General features: G+C 42.5%; 1 protein-coding gene and 1 long non-coding RNA gene across 2 annotated transcripts in view; one reads left to right on the top strand and one right to left on the bottom strand.

Annotated features, from left to right (window-relative positions):
* The first annotated feature begins 118 nt into the window (after window positions 1-118).
* LOC106150099 overlaps window positions 119-21367 on the top strand; it is a 24779-nt gene continuing 3530 nt past the window's right edge. Inside the window, exons 1-3 of the long non-coding RNA XR_001236707.1 lie at window positions 119-433; window positions 9280-9369; window positions 21062-21151. This is a non-coding gene — a long non-coding RNA (uncharacterized LOC106150099). The remainder of the gene's footprint in view (window positions 434-9279; window positions 9370-21061; window positions 21152-21367) is intronic.
* Ndc1 (NDC1 transmembrane nucleoporin) overlaps window positions 18853-21367 on the bottom strand; it is a 51948-nt gene continuing 49433 nt past the window's right edge. The window contains exon 18 of the mRNA XM_005398557.2: window positions 18853-19286. Coding sequence (XP_005398614.1) covers window positions 19223-19286 — 64 coding nt within the window. The 3' untranslated portion in view covers window positions 18853-19222. The remainder of the gene's footprint in view (window positions 19287-21367) is intronic.

Below are 21367 nucleotides of genomic sequence, written 5' to 3'. Positions count from 1 at the left end.
GGCGCTTTAGGCCCCTGGTTCGCCGCGGCCGCCGGCCCAGGCCAATCGCTGCCCGAGGGCGGGCTCCTCGCAGGGGTCTGGGCGGGGCCGGGCCGCGGGTTTGACAGACGGCGGCCGAGCGGATCCCAGCTTGTCTGGCCTGCCGCCCTGGGCCGCGGAGCCGGACCGGACCCGGGGCAGTGCGGAGGACACGGGCACCGTGCGGACGACCGAACGCGCCCCTGCGGCCCGGCCGGGATCCTTACACACTCGCGGTCGGGCTTTCTCCTGGGCCACCTGGGAACGCGATACCTGCTAACTAACACGGAAACGACAGAGGCGAAATTTTCTGGTTCAATCCACCCAGCTCCCTGAAGAACTCACGCGAGGTAGCAGCGAATCCAGGAGCGAACCCAGGCTTCTTGGCGCACTTTCTCACGCTTTTGCTTTTGTGGTAAGTGCTTTCCCCAGAAAAGAGTTCGTGTAGTCGAGGGGTCTCAAAGTGCCTGTACCCAGTACCCCTGCTTTGCCCCCCCCCTTCCCAAACAGCAGTGTCTCTGGAGGGCCAGAGCCACGTGCAGGAAAAAGCGCTGGGCTAGTAAGGCTTCATGGTCCCTAGACGCAATGGCTCAGATTCCCTCTCTGAGCTTCAGTCTCCTTTTGTATAAAGTAGGGGTGTTCACCCGGGCCTGGCCTTTCTCCCAGGGTTACCAAAGGATCCAGCGCCCCTTAGCCCGAAATGGGTTCTGCAGGTCGTCTAGGGCTCTGGAGTCTACACCTCCCTTGAGCACAGTGTGCTGAATTCTGGACGGCCCGGGGGTCCTGCCGCGCTTTTGGGGTCTGGTCTCTTTGGACTTGGTCTCAAACTGAAAAAAGTATCTGGAGCTCCTTCCTACCGCACCACAGGTAGCGTTCACTCCACAGGATTCTGAAAGGGTAAGACACCTGAGCAGCATTCCCAGAATTTGGGGCAACCAAGATTTTAAAAATTATAAGATTTGATGTCTTGTCACTTATTAAACACAGTATCTTACAAAGAGCAAACGGTAGGAAGGACCTTGGAGTTTTGGTTAGACCCACCCTACATCGGGAGGAGAGGATGTCCCTGGCTAGCAGCAATGTGGTGGGGTGTGGCAGACCTGGCAACAGAGTGCAGGCTTCCTGACCCCAAAGCCAGTGCTCTTCCTCCTGTGCCATGCCCACTGCCCCTGATAAATTCAGGCGTCAACCATGGTGCCTGGAACACACTGGCCAAACCCTGCTTGGGTGTCCCGGTCCCGCCTCTGTCTGGGGATTTGGAGTTGGGAACTGTTGCTACTTTTATGGCAGGAGGGGCAGAGTAGAAAGGAGCAAGAGGAACTCACTAACCCTCCATCAATGCCACCAGGTGCCCGCACCCCCACCCACATGCTCCTCTGACCTGCGGGAGCTGGCTGCCAACAGGCCACGTGGCTTTAGTCAAATTATAACCTCTTGCCTGGTCTGTCTGCCCCTCATAAAGCAAGGTTAGAGTTCTAGCCTTTCCAGTTCTATCCTTGAGTGAGACCAGAAGCTGAGTCCTTTGTCTTCCCTACCCACCACACACACACACACACACACACACACACACACACACACAGTGCTGCACATTTACTTGGGACCCTGAAAACATTTGCTGAATGAGTCACTTAAACAACTGGACCAGCAGGCAAACAGGGTCTCCAAATTTCCAAACGCAGCAAGTCATTTAGATGTTCTGTACTGTAAACCTAGCCAGGGCTGCCAACTTACTCGAGCTAGGGACACTGGGACTGTGCCTCTCCTCAGCAGGTTCACAGGGACACCCCAGCAGGAGATGGGCTTGTGAAGCCCAGCAAAGCAATGGGAAGGTTCATCTGCTCAGGACGGGGAGTTTCCCTCAGGAGATATTCAGAATATACGTCCTTGTCCTTTTTCCCAGGAGTCACAAGAAACTGTTAATAGTCATTAGGGGAACTGGGGGAAGCCTGCACTTTCCATTTTTATGCTCTTCTACACTGTTTGTATCTTCTAACAATGTACACTCTCCTCCTTCCCTTTCCACAGGAGTTAGGTGAGCACTGCAATTATGAACTACAGCTTTTCTTTATTATTTTGGGATTAAAATGAAACTCAAGAGAGGGCAGGGGGAAGGGGATAACAATGGTCAAGACTGTGATATGGATATGCACCAAGGTGAGTGCAATTATTATGTACCACAAACACGCTAACAATATTTAAATATTAAAGTAAAACTCATTCACATTTTAATTGTCAAGAACAAAGCCCACTTCTCACTTCAGTGGGCTCAGATTAACCCATGTTCTGATCTGAACCCCCTTTTGTACTGCTGTCCCATGTAGTCTGTCTGCTGGACCTCTCCACTGGGACCCACCTGCCAGCCGACAGCACTCTTTTCTTCCTTACTTTGCTCCTCGCTCCTATGTCCCTCCCTCGGTGAATGGCTCCTTGGCCGAGTTCCCCAAAGCTGAAATCTAAGACCTATCCTAGGTCAGTGGTGGCGAATCAATGGCATGAGTGCTACAGCAGGCTGTTTGTTCTCATTGAAAGCTCTAAAAGTTTTGCCATCACTGCCCTAGGCCCTCTCCCATATCTGATTTGTCATAAATCCACCTAAAACCCCTCTTCTCTCCGTCCTACGTTTCTCCCAGTTCTCACAGCATTCAACCTCCTCCTTTGCTGCCTCCTCCTAATTACCCATTGTTCACATTGGTCTCCCCATCTGCCTATGAAACATAGATCTGACTGTGGAACTGCCCTGTTTAAGGATCATTACCAGCTCCCCAAATGCTGTGTAAATAGTCAAAACATTTTCTGTCTCTGTCCTCTGCCCTGCCCTATGTTTCAAGCACCCTGGAAGAGTCTTCATCTCGCAGAACCCAGAAGGCATTTTTGTGCCTTCGCAGCAGTATAGTTGATGTTTTTCCTGCGTGAACCCTTCTTCCTCTCACCTGCCATGCATAATCCTGGCTTCAGGCTGTTTAATACCCAGCTCAAGTGTCACTTTTCCCTAAAAGCTTTCCCTGAATTCTCTTTCCTGCACTGTCTGCTGGACTTTGTCTCAGAACTTCCAGCATGGTTTTATAACTATTTAACAGTCCATCTTTGCTTCTGGATTGAACTTTGTGAAGGCAGGGGCAGCCTTTCCCCTACAAGACCTAGAAGAGATTCTCACACCAAGTGAGCAAGAGAAAGTATTTGCTGAATACCAACTAAACTATTAGAGACTGACCACTACTTCATTCTCATGCTCACGCTTGTATCTGTGTAAGACCTCCTGTGCAGTGCAGACGTGAGAAAGGAGGAGCTGTGACAGGTGGTACACTGCTCGCTCTGATTCTGTTTGTCGCAGAGAGGGAAGAGTTAACATTCACTGAGGAATCTACTCTGTTGTATGTGCTGTCTCCGACATGTGATCTCATTTAATCCTGGCAAGATCTCTGAGATAAACAGGTTACCATCCCCTTTCTAGGTGAGGAAATAAAATTTAAAAATTAAGTGATTTAAGCTGGGCATGGTGGTGCACGCCTATGATCCCAGTGCTCAGGAGGCTGAGGCAAGAGGATTGCTGTGAGTTCGAGGCCAGCCTGAACTGCATAATGAGACCCTGTCTCAAATAAAAGACGAATAAATAAATAAATAAATGATTTGGCAAAGTTCTCACATTTAAGAGTGTTTGCCTCCTGTGTATCTAAGATTGCCTAAACCACTTATGGAGCAGAGAATAATTTCTTTAACAAATGATATTGGAGTCAGGTGGGGTGGCACTGCCTGTAATCCCAGCATTCTGGGAGGCTGTGGTAGAAAGATCAAAGCTGAACCTGGGCCACTTAGTGACTTGGTGAGACCCCATCTCAAAATTGAAAATATAAAGAAGGGCTGGGGATGCAGCACGATGTGAAAGCCCTGGAGTCAGTCCTTAGAACTAGAAAAAAACGTGTATCTATGTGTGCATACTGGGACAATGAGATATCCATGTGCAAAAGAATGAAGTAGGACTCTTGTGTCACACCATACACAGAGAGTAATTCGAATGGACAACAACCTAAATACAAGAGTGAAGACCACAAAACACGTGGAAGAAAACGTAGGGGTAAAATCTCTTTAACTTTAGATTTGGCAATGGATTCTTAGATATGACATGAAAAACATGAGCAATAAAAAAAGTAGATAAAATGGACTTCATCAAAACTTAAAACTTGTCCTCATCAAAGGCCATTATTAAAGTTGTGAAAAGACAACCAAGCTAGATACAGGTGTGTGTTCCCAGCTACTCAGGAGACTAAGGCAGCAGCCTTCTTGGAGCCCAGGAGTTCAAGGCCAGCCTCAGCAAAGTGGCAAGACCCAGTCTCAGGAAAACAAAAAACAAAAAACGAATATAGAGCTGGAGAAGACATCTACAAATTATATGTCTAATAAGTGTTAGGCTGCAGAATATATGTAAGAAGCTTTTATGACTCAACAACAAAGATACAATCTGATCAAAACATGGGCAAAGGACTCTGACAAATATCTCTTCAGAAAAGATAGACAAATGGCCAAGAGGCACATGGTTTCGGTGAGCTCACAGTGGGATTTGTGTCTCTGAGAAGGAAAAGAACAGACCCTCCAAACCTCATTCACAAGCCAGAAGGCAGTGATAAGAGTGGAAGGCGGAAGCACATGTGCTGTCATCCAGCACAGTCTCCATTGGCGTCTGCAACCCCGCCTGGATGCCTCCCATGGACCTGCCGGGCTCGCTCCTTGGTGATGAACAGCCAGTTCCACACAGTGGACACAGCCCTCAACTCATTACCCAACTCATTACCCAGGTGCTGAGGGAAAAGCATTCCATGCGAACTGGACAGGAGAGGTGAGGGGTGGGAGGTGGACCCCCTCTGAAGGCCACAGAAGGCTTTCCTGGGGGCTGCTGGCTAAGCTCAGACCTAACAGGACGAGGATCTATTGGCTAGGGCTGAGGAAACGCTTTCTGGCCAGATAGAGAAGGTCGCATAGAGCGAGGGCACTGGCTAAGACTGGAAAGGGGAAGCTTTTAGGCTAGAGAAGGACTCGATCCGTTCTGTTGTGAAGTCTTACAGCTGCCATGTGGAAGATGGACTGAGAAGAAGAAGAGTGGCTGCTGGAACAATAGGCAGAAGTTCAGAAAGAGTGCTGAGGCGCCGGAACTTGGTGCCAGGAGGGTGGGGATGGGCAGAAGAGGCCGAAGGCAGCTTCACTTGGGCAGCAGGCTTGAGGTGTGGGCAACGGGATGGGAGTATGGGAGGCAAGGCTAGGTGTCCAGAAGAGCAGTTTGAGAGTCTGGAACTCCCCTGGGTGGCTCTAGGCATTCTGCGGCCTTCACAGTGGCTTCCAGAAGCAAAGATGTCACCGTGGCCAGGCCAAGTCAGGCCCCTTCCTCGAGTGTGTCACACACCACTGCCATAGAAATTTGAATTTCTTTGCAAGGAATTTATAATGCTATAAAAAGCATCTAATGCTGCTAATAAAAACGGTAAGATTTGAACAGCTTGGGACAGTATGAGTTCCTCACACAGGTGAAGGAGCTGGTTATTTCTGAGATGCACAGTATCACATCCTGTAGCAGATGTTTTCAAGTCCGGGGCTGCAGACACCATTGTACACATTCAGTGTAGACCAGAATCCTACAGAGCCACATCCCCAACCATTCTTTTATTTCTTATTTTGAGATAGAGCCTCACTAAATCACTGAGTTACCCAAGCAGAGATCCAACTTGTGATCCTCTTGCCTCAGCCTCCTGAAGTGCTGGGATTACAGGCATGCACCACCACACCCGGCTAACTGCTCACCCCTTGAAGTCAAGGACTTTATATGTGTATGAGAGACGTTGCTATGTACTAAATTGATTCAGCTATGCGTGGTGGTGCACACCTGTAATCCCAGCACTCGGGACGTGGAGGCAGGAGGAACCTTATGAGTTCAAGACCTGCCTGGACTACAAAGTGAGCTCAAGGCCAGCCTTTTGAGACCCTGTCTCAAAAAGACCCAAAAAAAAAAAGGATTCAACAGGTCCAAAAGTTGGTAAATGAGGCTGAAACAATGTATATGACTAAGGAAATGAATACAGTAATGTTCTCGGTACAAACACTTCTATTTGTGAAAAACACTTCTATTTGTGAATAATTCCGTTTACAGACAACAGAGTCCGGCAAAATTTTGCTTTCACAAAAACAGAGTTCCCAAACTCTGCACTGTCTGACAAACCCAACAATGGCCATCTTCCCCTCACAAACTCGGATGCAGCCATCTGCTCCAAAACTGTAAAACAGATTAAGTTTATAAGCCAAGACATCACTATAGTTGATTATTCATATTTTTATTAAATTTTTTCTTATAAAATAAATAGCAAGTTTATGCATACACATAAGTATTTTTATTTAATTCATAAATTTCTCTTTAGGCACATAGTAAAATCTGTATCTACATGCGGAAAGCATTCTAAAAATAGAATGCAATAATATTCATATGTAAGTTTGAAAGTAATCTTCCAATTACAAAATCAGTGTTGACTTCTTCATAGACATTTTCTTGCATAATCATTTCTTCAAAGACATTTTATCTCTTTCATAAAACCCATACTTACCTTCCTGTATGCCAAATTCAAAGACCCATGCAATGTTACAGTTGGAAATGAACTTAAAAATCAAAGAGGGGTTGAAGGGAGGGTAGGAAAATGGGAAAAAAAAGTTTATATCATGTACAGGTACAAATTCCCTATGATGAATGTGATCATTATGTATACCTAAAATGTGCCAATAAACTTGATTAATTAAAAAAAAATCATTCAGTCTAGCACCAGGTGTGGTGGCACATCCCTGTAATCCCAATACTGGGGAGGCTAAGGCAGGAAGATTACTGCAAATTCGAGGCTAGCCTGGGCTACACAGTGAATTCAACACCAGTTTGAACTATACAGGAAGATCCTGTCTCAAAACAAAACAAAACAAATCATTCAATCCAATTCTCTGACTTTGCAGTTGAAACAGATTTAGTGTATGGAATCTTAGCCAAGGTCACAAAGCTACATAGTACCAGAGGTAAGATTACAATGCTTCTCTTCCCAAAGTGAACCCTAGCAGCCTGCTGGCAGCCCACATGGATATTTACTCTTTGCTTTCTCTCCAGGGTGCATTTCCTAGGCTCCCTTGTTAGCAGATGTGGCCATGTGACTACACTGTAGCCAGTGAGGTGGAAGCAGAAGCTTATGGCCTTTCAGGAAGTCTCCTTAAAGGGAGGCTTTCCATGCTCCCCGCCTTTTTTCTTCCCCTTGCCTGGAGGGAGGCTGAGTCCCCGATGACCTCAGGATGTTACCATGGCAGCTCTGGACAGCCTAATTCTAGATCTTATTTGAGGAAAAATTAAGTTGCTGTTTACTTACGCTGCCACTTTGAGTTTTCAGCTCAGTGTAGCCAAATCTGACTAACCCACCTCACTGTCCCTTGCCCCTGTAAGTCTGCTCCTGTCTCAGCAAGGGACAGTTCCATCCCACCAGCTGCTAGGAGCAAACACCTTGGAGTCGATACTAATGACTCTCTCACACCCCACAACCCTTCCACCAGCAATTTGTCAACTCTTCCTTTAGAGTGGGCCAAATCTGCCCACTTCCCTCCCTTTCCTCCCTCTGGCCCGGCCACCACCCTCTCACAGGCCGACAGCAGCACCATCCTGAACAGCTCCCTGTGTTCATTCCTGTCAGCCATCCTTTCTTCGCTCTGTCTGTGTTCCATAGAACAGCCAGACAACCTTTAAAAGGGTAAGGTTTTAGCCCACGCTACTTCTTTCCCTCGGAACTTTTCAATGGTTGTCATCAGGAGTGAGAGCAAAGTCCTTCCCAGAGCTACTGCCTGCCCAGGCCACCTCTGACCTAACCACAGACACACACACCCCTGGGCCGGCACACCACACCCTCTTCACTACCTTGGAGCTCACCAGCTCCTGCCTGGGGCCTGTCTGCTTTGGGAACTCTGGACCACCCCCTCATACCCACACATATTCTCTCCCTTACCCCCTTCAGGCCTCTGCCTCTAAGTGGCTTATCGCAGAAATCTTCCCAACCATCCTACCTAAAATAAAACTCCACTCGGCTGTCCTCTCTGCATTTGTTCTTCAGCGTACTCACCACATGGCCTTTGCTGGTTTGTCTGGATCCATCCCCTCGGATGCTAAGTTCATTTGCTTTATTCACTGTTTGGTTCCCAGTGCCCAGAAGACGGGCACCATGTGGCAGACGCTCAATGCGTGGCTACTAAATGAATGAATGAGGACATGAATGCCAACCAAACTGGTGTCCTTTAACCAGTTCCCACAGCTTGCCTCTAATTAAAATCCGGGTGTAAGTGTCTAGTTGATAAAGCCATTTGCTCTGCGTTTAAGTACTGCTACTGGATCTACTAGCTGTCCCTGTGACTACTTTCTAAATATTTGCGGTGGACAAAAATAAGTCAGCTTCACCCTACTAGTTAAGAAAACATAAACAACAATTTGGCTTTCTATTCTAATAATTGTTATGGTTAATAGCAATTAAAAAAAAAAAAAAAAAAAAAAAAAAAACCCTTGAAATGAGAGATGGAATACCAGGCCAATTTGTAAGCCTCCAGAATCAAGTGTCTTAGCAAAATACAAAGCCTTTTCTTACTGGTCTCAGTGAAGAGGGTCAAATGGACCAGGCATTACCCAGTGAGGAACACAGCAGTCCTCTCAGATCTTTCCAGCTTTATGGAAAATCCTGGTGATTAATTTTAAAACATGAATACATAAAAGTCCACTAAAGCAGATTTATCTTTTCATCCACAAACTATTTATTTCTTTTCAAAGTTAGGAAGTTTGCAGCTGGCCTTGTAAACTGAAGTAACAAATCTTTAAGTAGACTTTATTTACTAAATAAGTCTTAAGCTCAGAACATTTCTGGAGACAATGTATCATTAATATTTGTTTCCATCTGGAGAAGGAACAAAGCCTGACAAACACCACAGTTCCCCTGCTCAAAGAAGACCAAGAGGCAGCCTAGCTTCTTCCAGCAGATGGGGGCTGAACCTTGCAAGGGGAAAAATCATCAAGCTCCTTCTGAGGTTTTGCTTACAAAAATACACACTCCCCTCATACATTCCTGATGGTTGCTGTTCCAAGCTGCTGAAATACTTTAAGGGAAAAAAAAATACATCTCCCAAGACAGTGAAGACCTTGCTTTTGAATACAGATCTCCCTACATAGGATGCATCTCCATTAACTGTGTCTGTAAGTAAACGATTTACTTCTTGTCTCAGGTCCTTCTGAGGTAAACTTCAGACAGCTCTGGAAGACAGTTACCACGATGTCACATGTAGCGTGTGCAACCCTACACAGGCTCCCACACAGTAAGTACTCAACGGATGGTAGCTGATAAGACTCCATGAGCAACTATCTAGTCTACTCAAAGCACTGGCACTTTTTAATGTAAGATACACAAATAAATCATTTGGTAGAGTACTTGGAGAACACAGAAAAGTATGGATTTAAAAATCTCCCACAGTACTGTGCATAAAACCTTCCACAAACGAAAGAGATGCTCTGGACTAGACACAACTGTTCCTCTGACAACTTCAAAATAGTGACCTCTGCTGGCCAGTGAAAAACATGAGCCTTCCAATCAACTTCCATGATTGAGCAAGGGTTGAGTCCTCCAGGGCTGGATCCCTATCTCTGGAACAAAAACCAGGTACTGCACTACAAGGGGCAGAAATCGTCACAAGGGTTACCACGATGTAATAGGGATGTTAACAGAATAAAAGGCTGGCCTTTGCATTTGCTCATCCACCCAGAAGATTCTTTTTTCAAACTCAGTGGTCTCCTATTTTTAAAATGCCGTAATTGCATGCAAATGTTATAGCAGAAAAACAACGCAAGGGGCATTAAAAATCAATCTTCCATGTAAGCCTCAGATTTTCCAGCATGAAGATCCAAAAGCAGAAGTGGTGACAAATGTGTAGAAGACACAGTGAAAGAGTCAGAATGCATCATTAAGAATGTTACAACAAAGGGGGTGGGGATCACTGGGAGCATAGGTCTGATTCAGCTGGGAGGAATAACTAACTACAAAAAAGGCTTTTTTTAAAAAACCCTGCAAACTTCTTATAGATAAGACCCAGAGAACCAATTAGGAAGCAGCCTGGACCCTTTTATTCAGGAAAGTAAAAAGCTTAATGGAAGAGGCTGCTCCAGAGTCTGCTGGCTGGGATCTTCAGCTATAAAACACATTCCCACCTCTGAAGGTGTGAAATAAAAAAGGGGCTGTAAACTGGCAGTCACGGGGCTGTGTAGTTTGGTTTGGCACTCGATGTATTTTTAAAAAATTAATTAGTTGCTAACATTTTAAAAGTGGAGATTTCATATCAAAATCCAGTTTCTACTTCATAAGCAAACAGGAAGATCTGGCCATCCTGGGCCTGCACTCTCAGGAGCAGCAGGCAGCCAGCGACATGACCACAGGGTCCCTCCCCTGCTGCAGCGCCCCCAACACACACCACTGACCTCCCTTATCCCCTGGCCACAGCCCCTTCCTCTGTGAATGTCTGAGTCTGAGACCCAGGGTTAGGAACAGCCCTAAGACAGTAATGATGAGCTTGATTCAGTCTACACCCACCAATATGAGCGATGTACAAAGTACTTTACTAGGCACTACGGATCTAAGGAGTAAGACACGATATCTGAACCCAAGGAACTCATGGGCCTCCAAAAGATGAAACTAAATTGTCATCATCATAGATCACAACCTAAAAAAGTATAGAAGTGTCTGAAGTGATTAAATTCATTTTCTAATTTTTATTAGCTCACCCATGCCCAGCCTTCTTTTCTAATATATGCAAGTAAGGTACAGATTTCCCTCTAAGAATGCCTTCAGCTCTATCTCCTCAGCGTCTATATCTTTCTATATCTACCTATGATTTCCTCCATGACCTGTGGATGACTTGTGTTATTTCTTAATTTCAAAACATCCAGTGATCAAATTACCATTTTTAATTCATTTCTACCTTAATAGTCTTATGGACAAACATACTTTAAATTATTTCAATCCTTTGAAATTTGTTGAGACTTGCTTTATGCAATGGCATATAGGCAGATTCGTAAACATTCAACATGAGCTTGAAAAGAATGAAGTGCCCAGCAGATCAGGTTTGCTGCTTACACCATTCAAATATGCTTTTTCTACTGATTCTTGTGTATTTAAGGCAATGTACATGAAAGTACACAAATCTCATACAGCTGGTTCAATAGTTCTACATGAATACACCCACATAATCTAAATCAAGAGACATTTCCTCAGAAGCACTTCTCATGCCCTCCCAAGAAAACATTCTATCTCCTTCCCCAGGACCACTGTTCTTTTATTGTTTTCTTTGTGAAATAAGTGCAATCACTGTATATACATATTACTTTGGATCTGGTTTCTTTGCTTAATATCATGAGTTTCTTTCCCGTTACTACACATAGCAATCGTTCACTCTTCTGACTGCAATGTAATACTGCATTGTGAGGGTAAGCATAATCTACTTACCCATTCTGTTCACTGACACTTGAATTGTTTCCTATCTTCAACTACTGTAAAAAAATCTACCACAAGAGATGTTGTAAACATGACTTCTGGAGAGTATATAGCCTTTGCTATTGGGTATATACTAGTTAGTGGAACAGACAGAACCTAGGGTAGATACGTTTTCTTATGCCTTCCAGCAATTATATAAGTTAAATTCTCCACATCTTGATCACTTGTTAAGCCATTTTAATCTTTTGCCCCTCATACCTAACAGTATTTCACTGTACTTTAAATGTGTATCTCCCTCGCAACTAATGGTTTTGAATGCCTACTTCCCTTAAAAGCCATTTGGATAAACTCTCTGAAGTGCGCACTCCTCTTTTGTCCACACTGCTGTACTTTTTGTACTTTGATGCTGTTTTTAGGTGCATGAATATTTAGAACTGTATCTTCTGCATAAACTCAAACTTTTATTACTCTGAAGGGCCTTTAGTAACATGTTCTGCCTTACAGTATACTTTGTCCAAGGCACATGACGATACCAGATTTATACATGATTGTATGTTTTTCCATGTATCTATCACTATGTTTTAGATGTCTCACATTAATAACAAAGTTAAATTTTTAAATTCAGTTTATCTTTGCTTTTTCATTGTAACATTTAGCCTGTTATGTAATTACTAATGTGTTTGTCTTAAAATGTTTTACTATGTGCCTTCTATGGGTCCAAACCAATTTATATTTTTTCTCACTCCTGGTTATTTTCTTTTGCTTTATTTTTGGTTATTCCACTTCTTTCCATGTCTGAGCTTAGAACTTTTATTACTATAGTGGCTATACAATTTATATTGTAAGCCTATTATTGGTACTTTTACTCTCCCCAACAATATAAAGACTTCACCTTTTAACTCCTAAATACTGACGTAGCTACTGCTGCGATGTGCACTCTAATTCTCTGTATTTAAGGCCCCAAAAGTCCCTGTTTTTTACGTCAGTACTCATACTTACCATTATCCCAGTTTCTTCCTGCTTCTCTGACCATCCTTCTTTCTTCTCCCTAAAAAATCTGCCTTATAAAGTATATATTTTCATAGTATTAACTAACAAATTATCAGCTTTTGCTGGCCTGAAAATGTCTTCAGTTACCCCACCATTTTTGAAGATTAAAGCTGGAGGTAGAATTTTAGGTCAGTAGATTCATTTCAGAATTTTTTTTTCTGGTCTAAATTTTTTTTTTTTTTTTTTTTTTTTTTTTTTTTTCAAATTTTATATACACTTTAAAAATAAACTTATAAATTGTACATGCAGTTTCTAATGAATTAAAATCTCTTGTAATCTTATTGAACACGGTATTCATAATTATCTTACTGTTTGGTAACTAATATTTGGAACCTCTATAGTCCATTCTCTGTTGCTTTTGTTGGTTCTCACTCGTGTTGTGTTCTCTAGTGTCTGGTTATTTTTAAGTGTGTTCAGACAGTGTATTTGCGAACTTGTTTGTAGCTATAACTGAGGTCTCAGGTGTTGTCTGGCCCCCAGAAGATTTCTGACAGCTTCTGCTAGGACCCAGAGATCATCTAATTTAATGAGGATTCTAACTCAACTACAGTATTTGCAATCTTCCTTGTCAACATGTCTTCCAGGGCAGTGGTACGGAACCTACGGCACGCATGGTACTTGTTTTTAAGAGAAAAGATGTTGGTGTATGAGTTGTTTTTTTTCTAAATGAAAACCTCAGTATTCAGGTTTACTTGCAGTGTTGGCGCTTTGCAATGAGTGGGTTCTAGGCTGCACTTTGAGCATTTATCTCTAAAAGGTTCGCCATCATTGCTCTAGAGTACAGCACTTTGGGATCCCCACCTGAAGGAAAATTTACCAATTCATCTTTGAAGGCCTTGAACCCAAATTCTGCTCTTATCTTGGGATACTCAGGGTACTACCCACATTCTCCACATCATTCTCATCCACATAGGTGGTTCTCAAAAGCCATGTTGGCACTGCATGACCTTGTCCCTCAAGCCTATCTAGACCTTGGATACTTGATCCATCAGGGTTCATGCCTTTCAATCAGGAATGAGGTTGGCAGGTAGAAACGCATCATCAGTCTCTATTACAAGTGAACGCAGGCGCTAGTGGTAGAAAACCATTGGCAAGGAGAAAGAATTAAAGCACTGATAAAGAGAAACTCAAAACCTTTTAAAGAACCTGGGAGCTTTCAGGTTCTTCATGGGGCCTAAAAGCCAATCTAAGGCTGAGTGTAGTGGCGAACGCTCAGGATGAATCCCAGCACTCAGGAGGATGAGGCAGGAAGATCACTGCGAGTCTGAGGCCAGCCTGGATTACATAAGCGAGTTCAAGGCCAGCCTGCACCATACAGTGAGACTGAGTCCAAAAAAAGAAAAGTCAATCTACTTGGGCTTACAAGACTTTCCTGTGCCCTTAGGATCAACTCTCCTTTATATGTTTATGCTAATAAAAGGTAGAGATTCTGTCCGTTCAACTAAGAGTCTTCGCAAACGAAGAGATCTGTCAACTATTACTAATGGATTGAGATACTAAAAGGTATTACTGAGGACTGTTACTAATGGACTGAGAGCTCAAAGGATAAGCCAATCAGGAGTCAGCACAGCTTCAAAAAATATCAATATAAAGACCTGTGGTTTAGAAGTCATCTTCTACTGTTTCTCTGCAGTGACAGCCCACTGGATTTCAGGGTTATCTGCAACACATGATCAAGAGTATCTGGAAAGCTACACATATACAGGGAGAAAATGAGCCCTTGGGAGCAAGGTGAAACCCCACCGCACTGCAAAATAAGGCAGGTGACAAAGTGGGCTACCACCAGGACATGATAGGACATACGGTATTTAGTGACAAGGAGGGGACACAAATGTAATCAACAACTATTAGAGCGCAGGCTAGAAGCAGAGCAGCTGCTGAGGCAACCGTGAGACAGCAGTATCAAGACACACCAACTTTGGAAATAAGCACAAAAATGGTTCTTTGCAAGCAAAAATCGCTTCCACTTTGTTCTCACATAAGATAAACTCTGAGCACAAGGTCTGCAACTATGTACCGCTGGTACCTACTGCAGGGCCTTGTGTGCAGCAGGCAATGAGTGAATGTCGAATGAATAGAGTAATTTTATAAAAGTGAGTCTTCAATTTCTTGTTTTAAAATGCTAAGTCAGGTGTTTCAGAATAAAGAATTTTTTAGATTGTGAAAAGGAAATACTCCTATATGACATCACACTAGACTCCGGAACAGCAACTCATAATCGAGACATGACAATAAAATGTAAGCATAGTCACATTAGTTCATGTCAGGTTTTGCTGCAAATACATTTTGTCATCAATCTTATCAATAAATAACCCTCTCAACTTCAGGACTACAGACAAAGGTTTGCTAAAGATTATGACTGAAAGCCAGGCACGGTGGTGCACACCATCATCCCAGCACTCGTGCAGCTGAGGCAGGACTGCCACAAGTTTGAGGCCAGCCTGGACTACATAATGAGTTCAAGGCCGGCCTGAACTACTAGCGAGTCTCAAAAAAAAAAAAAAAAAGATGTGACTCAAATCCTGGAAGGAATGATCACAATCTACAAAGGGAAGCAGGTATATAGTCAGTTTAATTCAATGTAATAATAACAAAGCATTGAAAAAACACATTGAAATCTATCCAGGAATATGTGGGAAGGCTATGTTCATTCTAAAGAATGAAGTTTGCAAAAAGACCCAGGTAAAGGGAATATAATGGCATGAAAACAATGTACATCAATGTACATCTTATCAACTGCTATCATTTCAAGGTAAGCATATAAAACCTGCATATTTGCCCACATCCCTTCATTACCTTTACTATCTAGCTGTGTCAATAAATAAATCAGCTGGGAGAACTCCACTTTATAGCACTTATTCTTCAGACACTCATGAGAGAATACCATATGACAAATCAACGACAATTGCTTCTCAAAATAAAGCTTACACTTACTAGAAATGCAGATGTTTTGGCCCCACCCCGGACTTACTGATCAGTCACTCCGGAGGTGAGACCAGTTATCTGTTTTAATAAGCTCGCCAAGTGATTCTAATGCGTAGTGAAGACAGAACTTCTCTAGAACAAACCCTTCTCACCATGTGATTTTCCGACCATCTGCTCAGACTCTGTTAAAAACTTCACCTCAGAACCAGCCCACACCTAGAGTGCACTGAAGCAGAGGCCAGACTCTGCACGTTGAAGAAACACCCCATGTGACTATGCCACATAGAAACTGGCAGCACCACACTCAAACGCACCCGCATGAGACTGCAAACCACTCGAGGGCAGGGCCTGTTGCGCTTAGCGCATCTCCCACATGTGTGCTGTGACAGACAGTCCATAAATGTTGTTACTGGCCAGCTCCACACCATCCTGTACATCATCACTACAGCAGCTGCCAGGGTTGCTTAGGAACATGAATGAACCACAGAGGTACTCGTCTATCCCCTTTCTGCTCAACACCGTAAATGATTTGCTTATTTGAAGATGGAAGTCAACTTGCTAAGAATAGTCAGACTGTTAACTAGTGAATGAAAGCCATCTGTGTTTTTAAGCTGGTTGTAAAGAAAGACAACTATGGACCGGGAGAGTAATAGAGGGAGCAGAGGGCCTTACTGCCTCTGCTACCCAGCGGTGAAATTCGGTCTCATTTAAGTAAAGCTGACAGACATAACTGTTAGTCTAGGAGAATATGATCCACTCAGACACACAATTTTGGCAAGAAAAGAGACCTCAATTAAAGGGTGGCTTTCAGCACCTGGACCTTTTGTTTTAGCTTTGGAAGAAAGACAGCCAAGACAACAAAGGGACTTTTGGGGTTATGCTAACCACAGATCACCCACCAAATAGTCTGGCCAAGGGCAAAAGCTGACTGCTTAAGGGTTAAACCTTTTCAGGTTTCACAAGCAACAACTCAAGACTAAATTCCAATGGTTTAAAGAAACACACACACAGAAAATTAATAATTGCACTTGTAGACACACACATTTTATTTAGTTCACTGTCCCATTTTTAAAAATTGTCGATTTATTTTTTTTAACCCAACTTAGTATCAATGATACAAAAGGATATAAAGTGTCATAAATATTTATAAGAAGGCATAGAAAACAACTGCCAAGGAAGGAATCCAGCAAAGAAATGAACTGTTGTCCATCTATGCCTGCTCAACTGTGCAAGGTTTGTTCCAGGGCAGTTTCTCAATTTTTCAGTAAAGTTTTGAAGCTTTACGCCTTCGATGAAGGTCAAGCAGAATGACAAGAGCCGATACCATCATGTTTCGTATCGAGAGCAGGGAAAGGTTTTACAAACACTCTAACTCTCAGGCCGGTGTCATGGCATCAGGACTCACAGGCAGAATGTGACGTCAGCAAAGGAAACACATCTCTCCTCCTGGTCTCCCTCAGGTCCTCCTCGCGCACAGAAGGAGCTCTTTTTAATGACACTGTTGGCACAACAGCTGGCACCTACATCACCAACACACAGCTGGAAGAGAAACTGGCCTCCATGCCTGCTTTGCACAATACAGATCTGTGAGGAGTTTCCCAATATTCAACAGGCAGGTGTCATGTGGCCAGTATTCTGCACACAGCACAATCTCCTGAGAGAAAATAGCAATGAACATCTCAGAAACATTCACAACATTGCTTATTAAATATACCAGTGTCCAAAGTAGATGGGAAATTGCAAAACCCTCAATCTAACCGACATTTCATACAAACAGACTGAAGTTTAAAGGAATCATTCCATCTTCAGTCTCAAGAATCCAATGGCTAAGCAGCACAATTCTTCTTTAATGGAAGAACATTAAGAGGACTTGTCTTCCAAAATGCTTCAGCTAAGGCTTTAACACATGGAATGCAAGACTTCTCAGTTAACCTAGCCACAATCTTCTGGTCATCTGTAGGAAAATACTACATTTCAAATTCAACTTTACACACCTGTAATCCAAGCTACTCTGGAGGCTGAAGAAGATCACAAGTTTGAGGTTCAGCCTGAGCAACTTAGTGAGATCCTGCCTCAAAAAATAAAAACCAATTTTAAAAGAAGTGGGGATGTAGCTCAGTGACAGAGTGTTTGCCTACATGAGAGAGCAGCAGAGAGAGAGAGAGACAGAGACAGAAAGAGAGGTAGGGGAGCGGAAAGAGAGGGAGAAGGAAGGAGAGAGCGAGTGAGCACTACAGAGAGAGAGGCAGCTAGTTCAAACACAAAGGAGGAGGACTGAGGCGGCGGCAAATAGCAACAGCTTAAACACCCAAACACTTGACCACTTGGAACTGTCCCATAAAGACACTGTAAAGGCTAGCAGGATTCATTTATAATTTAGTATGTGCTGGTTGAAGAGGCAATAGGCCCTGGGGCTAAAATATAAAATAGTCTATTGTAAAGATATAATACATTAATGGAACAGACAAATGGTAGACACCTATACCACATTAAAGATCTATATACAATACTGTGCTGGCTTTAAAGGACAAACTGGGGGACTCTAAAGGGGAAAAATAATAGGAAAAGAATTATGAAGGAGCATTCTCATCCAAAGCTATTCCAATGAATATCTCCCACCAGGACCTGTATCTACTAAGTTAACAAATGACCTCACCTGTTCATATCTGGGACACAATACACTCCCCAGGACAGTAATCCCCTGACATTTTGGTTCCACTTGGTATTTGACGACTAAGTTGCTTTCGGCTTTAAAGATTTTCCTATTATATTTTAATTAGCCGGTTAACACGGCAGAAGCTGCTCTCTCTGTGAGGCCAGACAACCTGCACCAAGTAATTCGATCTAATGAAGATGAACAGTGGAGAAAGAAGGAAAAGCTTCCCGGTTTTTCTTGCAAAACCTCTTCTCTCACTTGAAAAACTCTGCCATCCCTTGATGTTTTGTTCCAGAAAAAGAAAGCAAAACTAGTTGGGAAAATACCCATACACTTATTGTTTACTAGCATGATACAAAATAAATTCATACATGTTAGTTGTTTCTCAAAAAACCAAATGTGAATGTTTAATCTTTTAACTTAAGAACTGAATTTTTCTACATTCCTTTATATAGTTAGCATCTGTAAATTGAGACTTTTTTTGGACAATCATGCAAATTTAATTTGTCCCTGAAAACAAAAACACAACCTAACAGATTAACAAAACATGTCCTTTAGACAGTATTTTTTTCTGTGAATTTTTTTCCATTATTACTATTTTCATCCTGCAGTAAATGAACTGTGTTTTAAAGGTTATATATCTCAAATTTCCAGGGAACCGGTCTCAGAATGATTAGAAAGTCCAGATCAAGTCCACCTATTTTAATTTCTGACGTGGCTCCACTCTTTTTAAAAGAAAATTCTACAAAATTTTGAGTTATTAAGTTATAAGAGCTAGAGACATTTCTACTGCCATCAATGCTCTTATAAAATTGGATAAAGATTTTATTATACCACACACACAAAAAGTGATCGGTACAGAAAAGGCAGTTTTTGGTTATTCTGTTGAGAATTTCTTTCCATGATTTCTCCCATTAAAGTATAGCTTTCAAAGCAACCACCACGACAAAGGAAGCATCTAATTAGTCCATTTTCTTCTGATCCAAGAATGCTGAACATTTACTGTACCGTCTGTAGTTGTATCAGCAGTGTAATGAACACAGTTTATATTACTGAACTATTCTTTGAACTCCAAGAACTGTTGAAGTCTTTTCTGATGTTCTGCAGATGCTTGCACAGCACTAAATGAAACATAAATTCAAAGCATAAGCTTTATTTTACATTAAGCATATTAAGTGAACCACAGAGCACAGAGTCAATATTTTTCAAAACAATTAAAAATGAATAGAAATCTTCACTTATTTAGTATTTCTGAAAGAGCTGGATGAAAACCTTTTTTAATTTAATGAAGAGGAGGCTTGCACTGTGTAGCAACATGCTTCTACCTTCTAAGACCAAAGCAAATTGAGACTGACAAGGGAAGGCATCGATTTTAACCTGCTCTGCTGTGGAACCTGCTGTGCAGAGTTCCAGGCCTTGCAATAGATTTTCTGGATTTTATTATTTTATTCAAAACAGATTCCAACAGTATCTTTGAGTTGTGGAGTATTTGAATTGCCTTTAATATAAAATCCTTTAAACTAAAATGTTTGGTTAAAACACAATAGACTCCATTAATTGCTTTCAAAGGTAACAGCTTGGTGGTTTAGATTTACTTTTTCCCTTTGAACATAAGTTATGTTTTAGATGGAGACAGACTTCCCTCTCTACCCTCATCACTACAAAAATACAATACCTTGACAAAATTAGGGCACTGAAACTGGTGTAAAACTTTCCTCTTAAACCTTTGGATAAAAAGTGAATACAATCAAAGATTATGCTTTTTTAGTTCTTGAATAGTAACATATCATTGCCATTATACTATTAATAATTTTGCTACATTTTGCTAGGTATGAAATGCCTTCATACCTAGCGACTTTCTTGACTTTCTTGATCCACAGTCACTGTTAGCGCGTTGATCACTGAACACTGCTCCCTGGGGAGCTGCTGAAGCTGCTGTCTCTACCTCGAGCTCTGAACCCTGACCGCATTGTGCTATCCCCACAAGTCTTTCCTGCAATAGGCAGTGACCCATCCTTTACCCACAGCAATCTCTGTCCCTCACAGATACTTTGGTATGTTCTAAGCTGGACACAAATAAAATTTACTTAAGAGTAAAATGGGAGGTGGTGGGAAGATGCAGTTCAAAAGATACAAAGCAACAAATAGGTAAAAGGAACAAGTAAGTCTACTGATCTAAGATACAACATAAAGACTATAATTAATAAAACCGTAAGAATTTTTGTTAATTAAGTGGAGTTTAGCTATTCCTGTCAAATAAAAAATGTGAGATGATAGACTGTTAATTTGGTTCATTACAGTAACCAATTTATTATCTATCTGTACACTATGACATGTTGTAAACCTCAAATACACCCAATAAAATTTATTACTTAAAAGAAAGAAGTCAGTCATGATGGCACACGCCTATAATTCCAGTTATTTGAGAGGCTGAGGTAGGAGGAATGCAAGTTTTAGGCCAGCCTGGGCAACTTTGGATGCCAGTGTGTTGGATAAGATTTTATCAAAACAAAACTTAAAAAGGGCCAAGAGGGGCTGGGGATTTAGTTCAGCGGCACAGTGCCTGCCTGGCAAGCGCGAGGTTGTGAGTTCGATTCTTGGTACCGGAAAAAAAAAACAAAAAAAAAAGGGGGGGGGGGGGCAAGAGGCCAGGTATGGTGATGCAACTCCTATAATCTCAGCACTTGGGAGGCCGAGACAGAAGGATCATGAGTCTACAGCCAACCTGGACTATACAGCGAGATCTTGTCTAAAACAAAACAAACTGAGTTGGAGATATATAGCTCAGTGATAGAGTGCTTCTTCAGCATATGTTCAATTCCCAGTACAAAAAAAAAAAAAAAAGCAGGTGTGAATGAATGCCTCTAATAAGTAACTGGTCTCAATTAATTTTCAGGAATTTTCAAGAATTTACTTCACAGGCCGGATGTGACGGCACATGCCAGCAAGTAGGAGGCTGAGGACCGAGGATCACTGCAAGATTGAGGTCAGCCTAAACTACATAGTGAGACCTTGGGGAGACAACACAGTCTAACACTTAAGAGTACAAGACATTGTAGTTGGGTGTGGTGGCATACACCTGTAATCCCCGCACTCAGAAGGCTGAGGTAGGAGAATCACTGTGAGTTCAAGGCCAGCCTGCATACAAAGTGAGTTCAAGGCCAGTCAGAACTACATACAAAACCCTGTCTCAAAAAAAAAA

This window comes from Chinchilla lanigera, unplaced genomic scaffold (assembly GCF_000276665.1).
Source record: "Chinchilla lanigera isolate Chin_1 unplaced genomic scaffold, ChiLan1.0 scaffold00063, whole genome shotgun sequence".
NCBI classification, from domain to species: Eukaryota; Metazoa; Chordata; class Mammalia; order Rodentia; family Chinchillidae; genus Chinchilla; species Chinchilla lanigera.
This window is presented reverse-complemented; position numbering and strand designations above follow the sequence as displayed.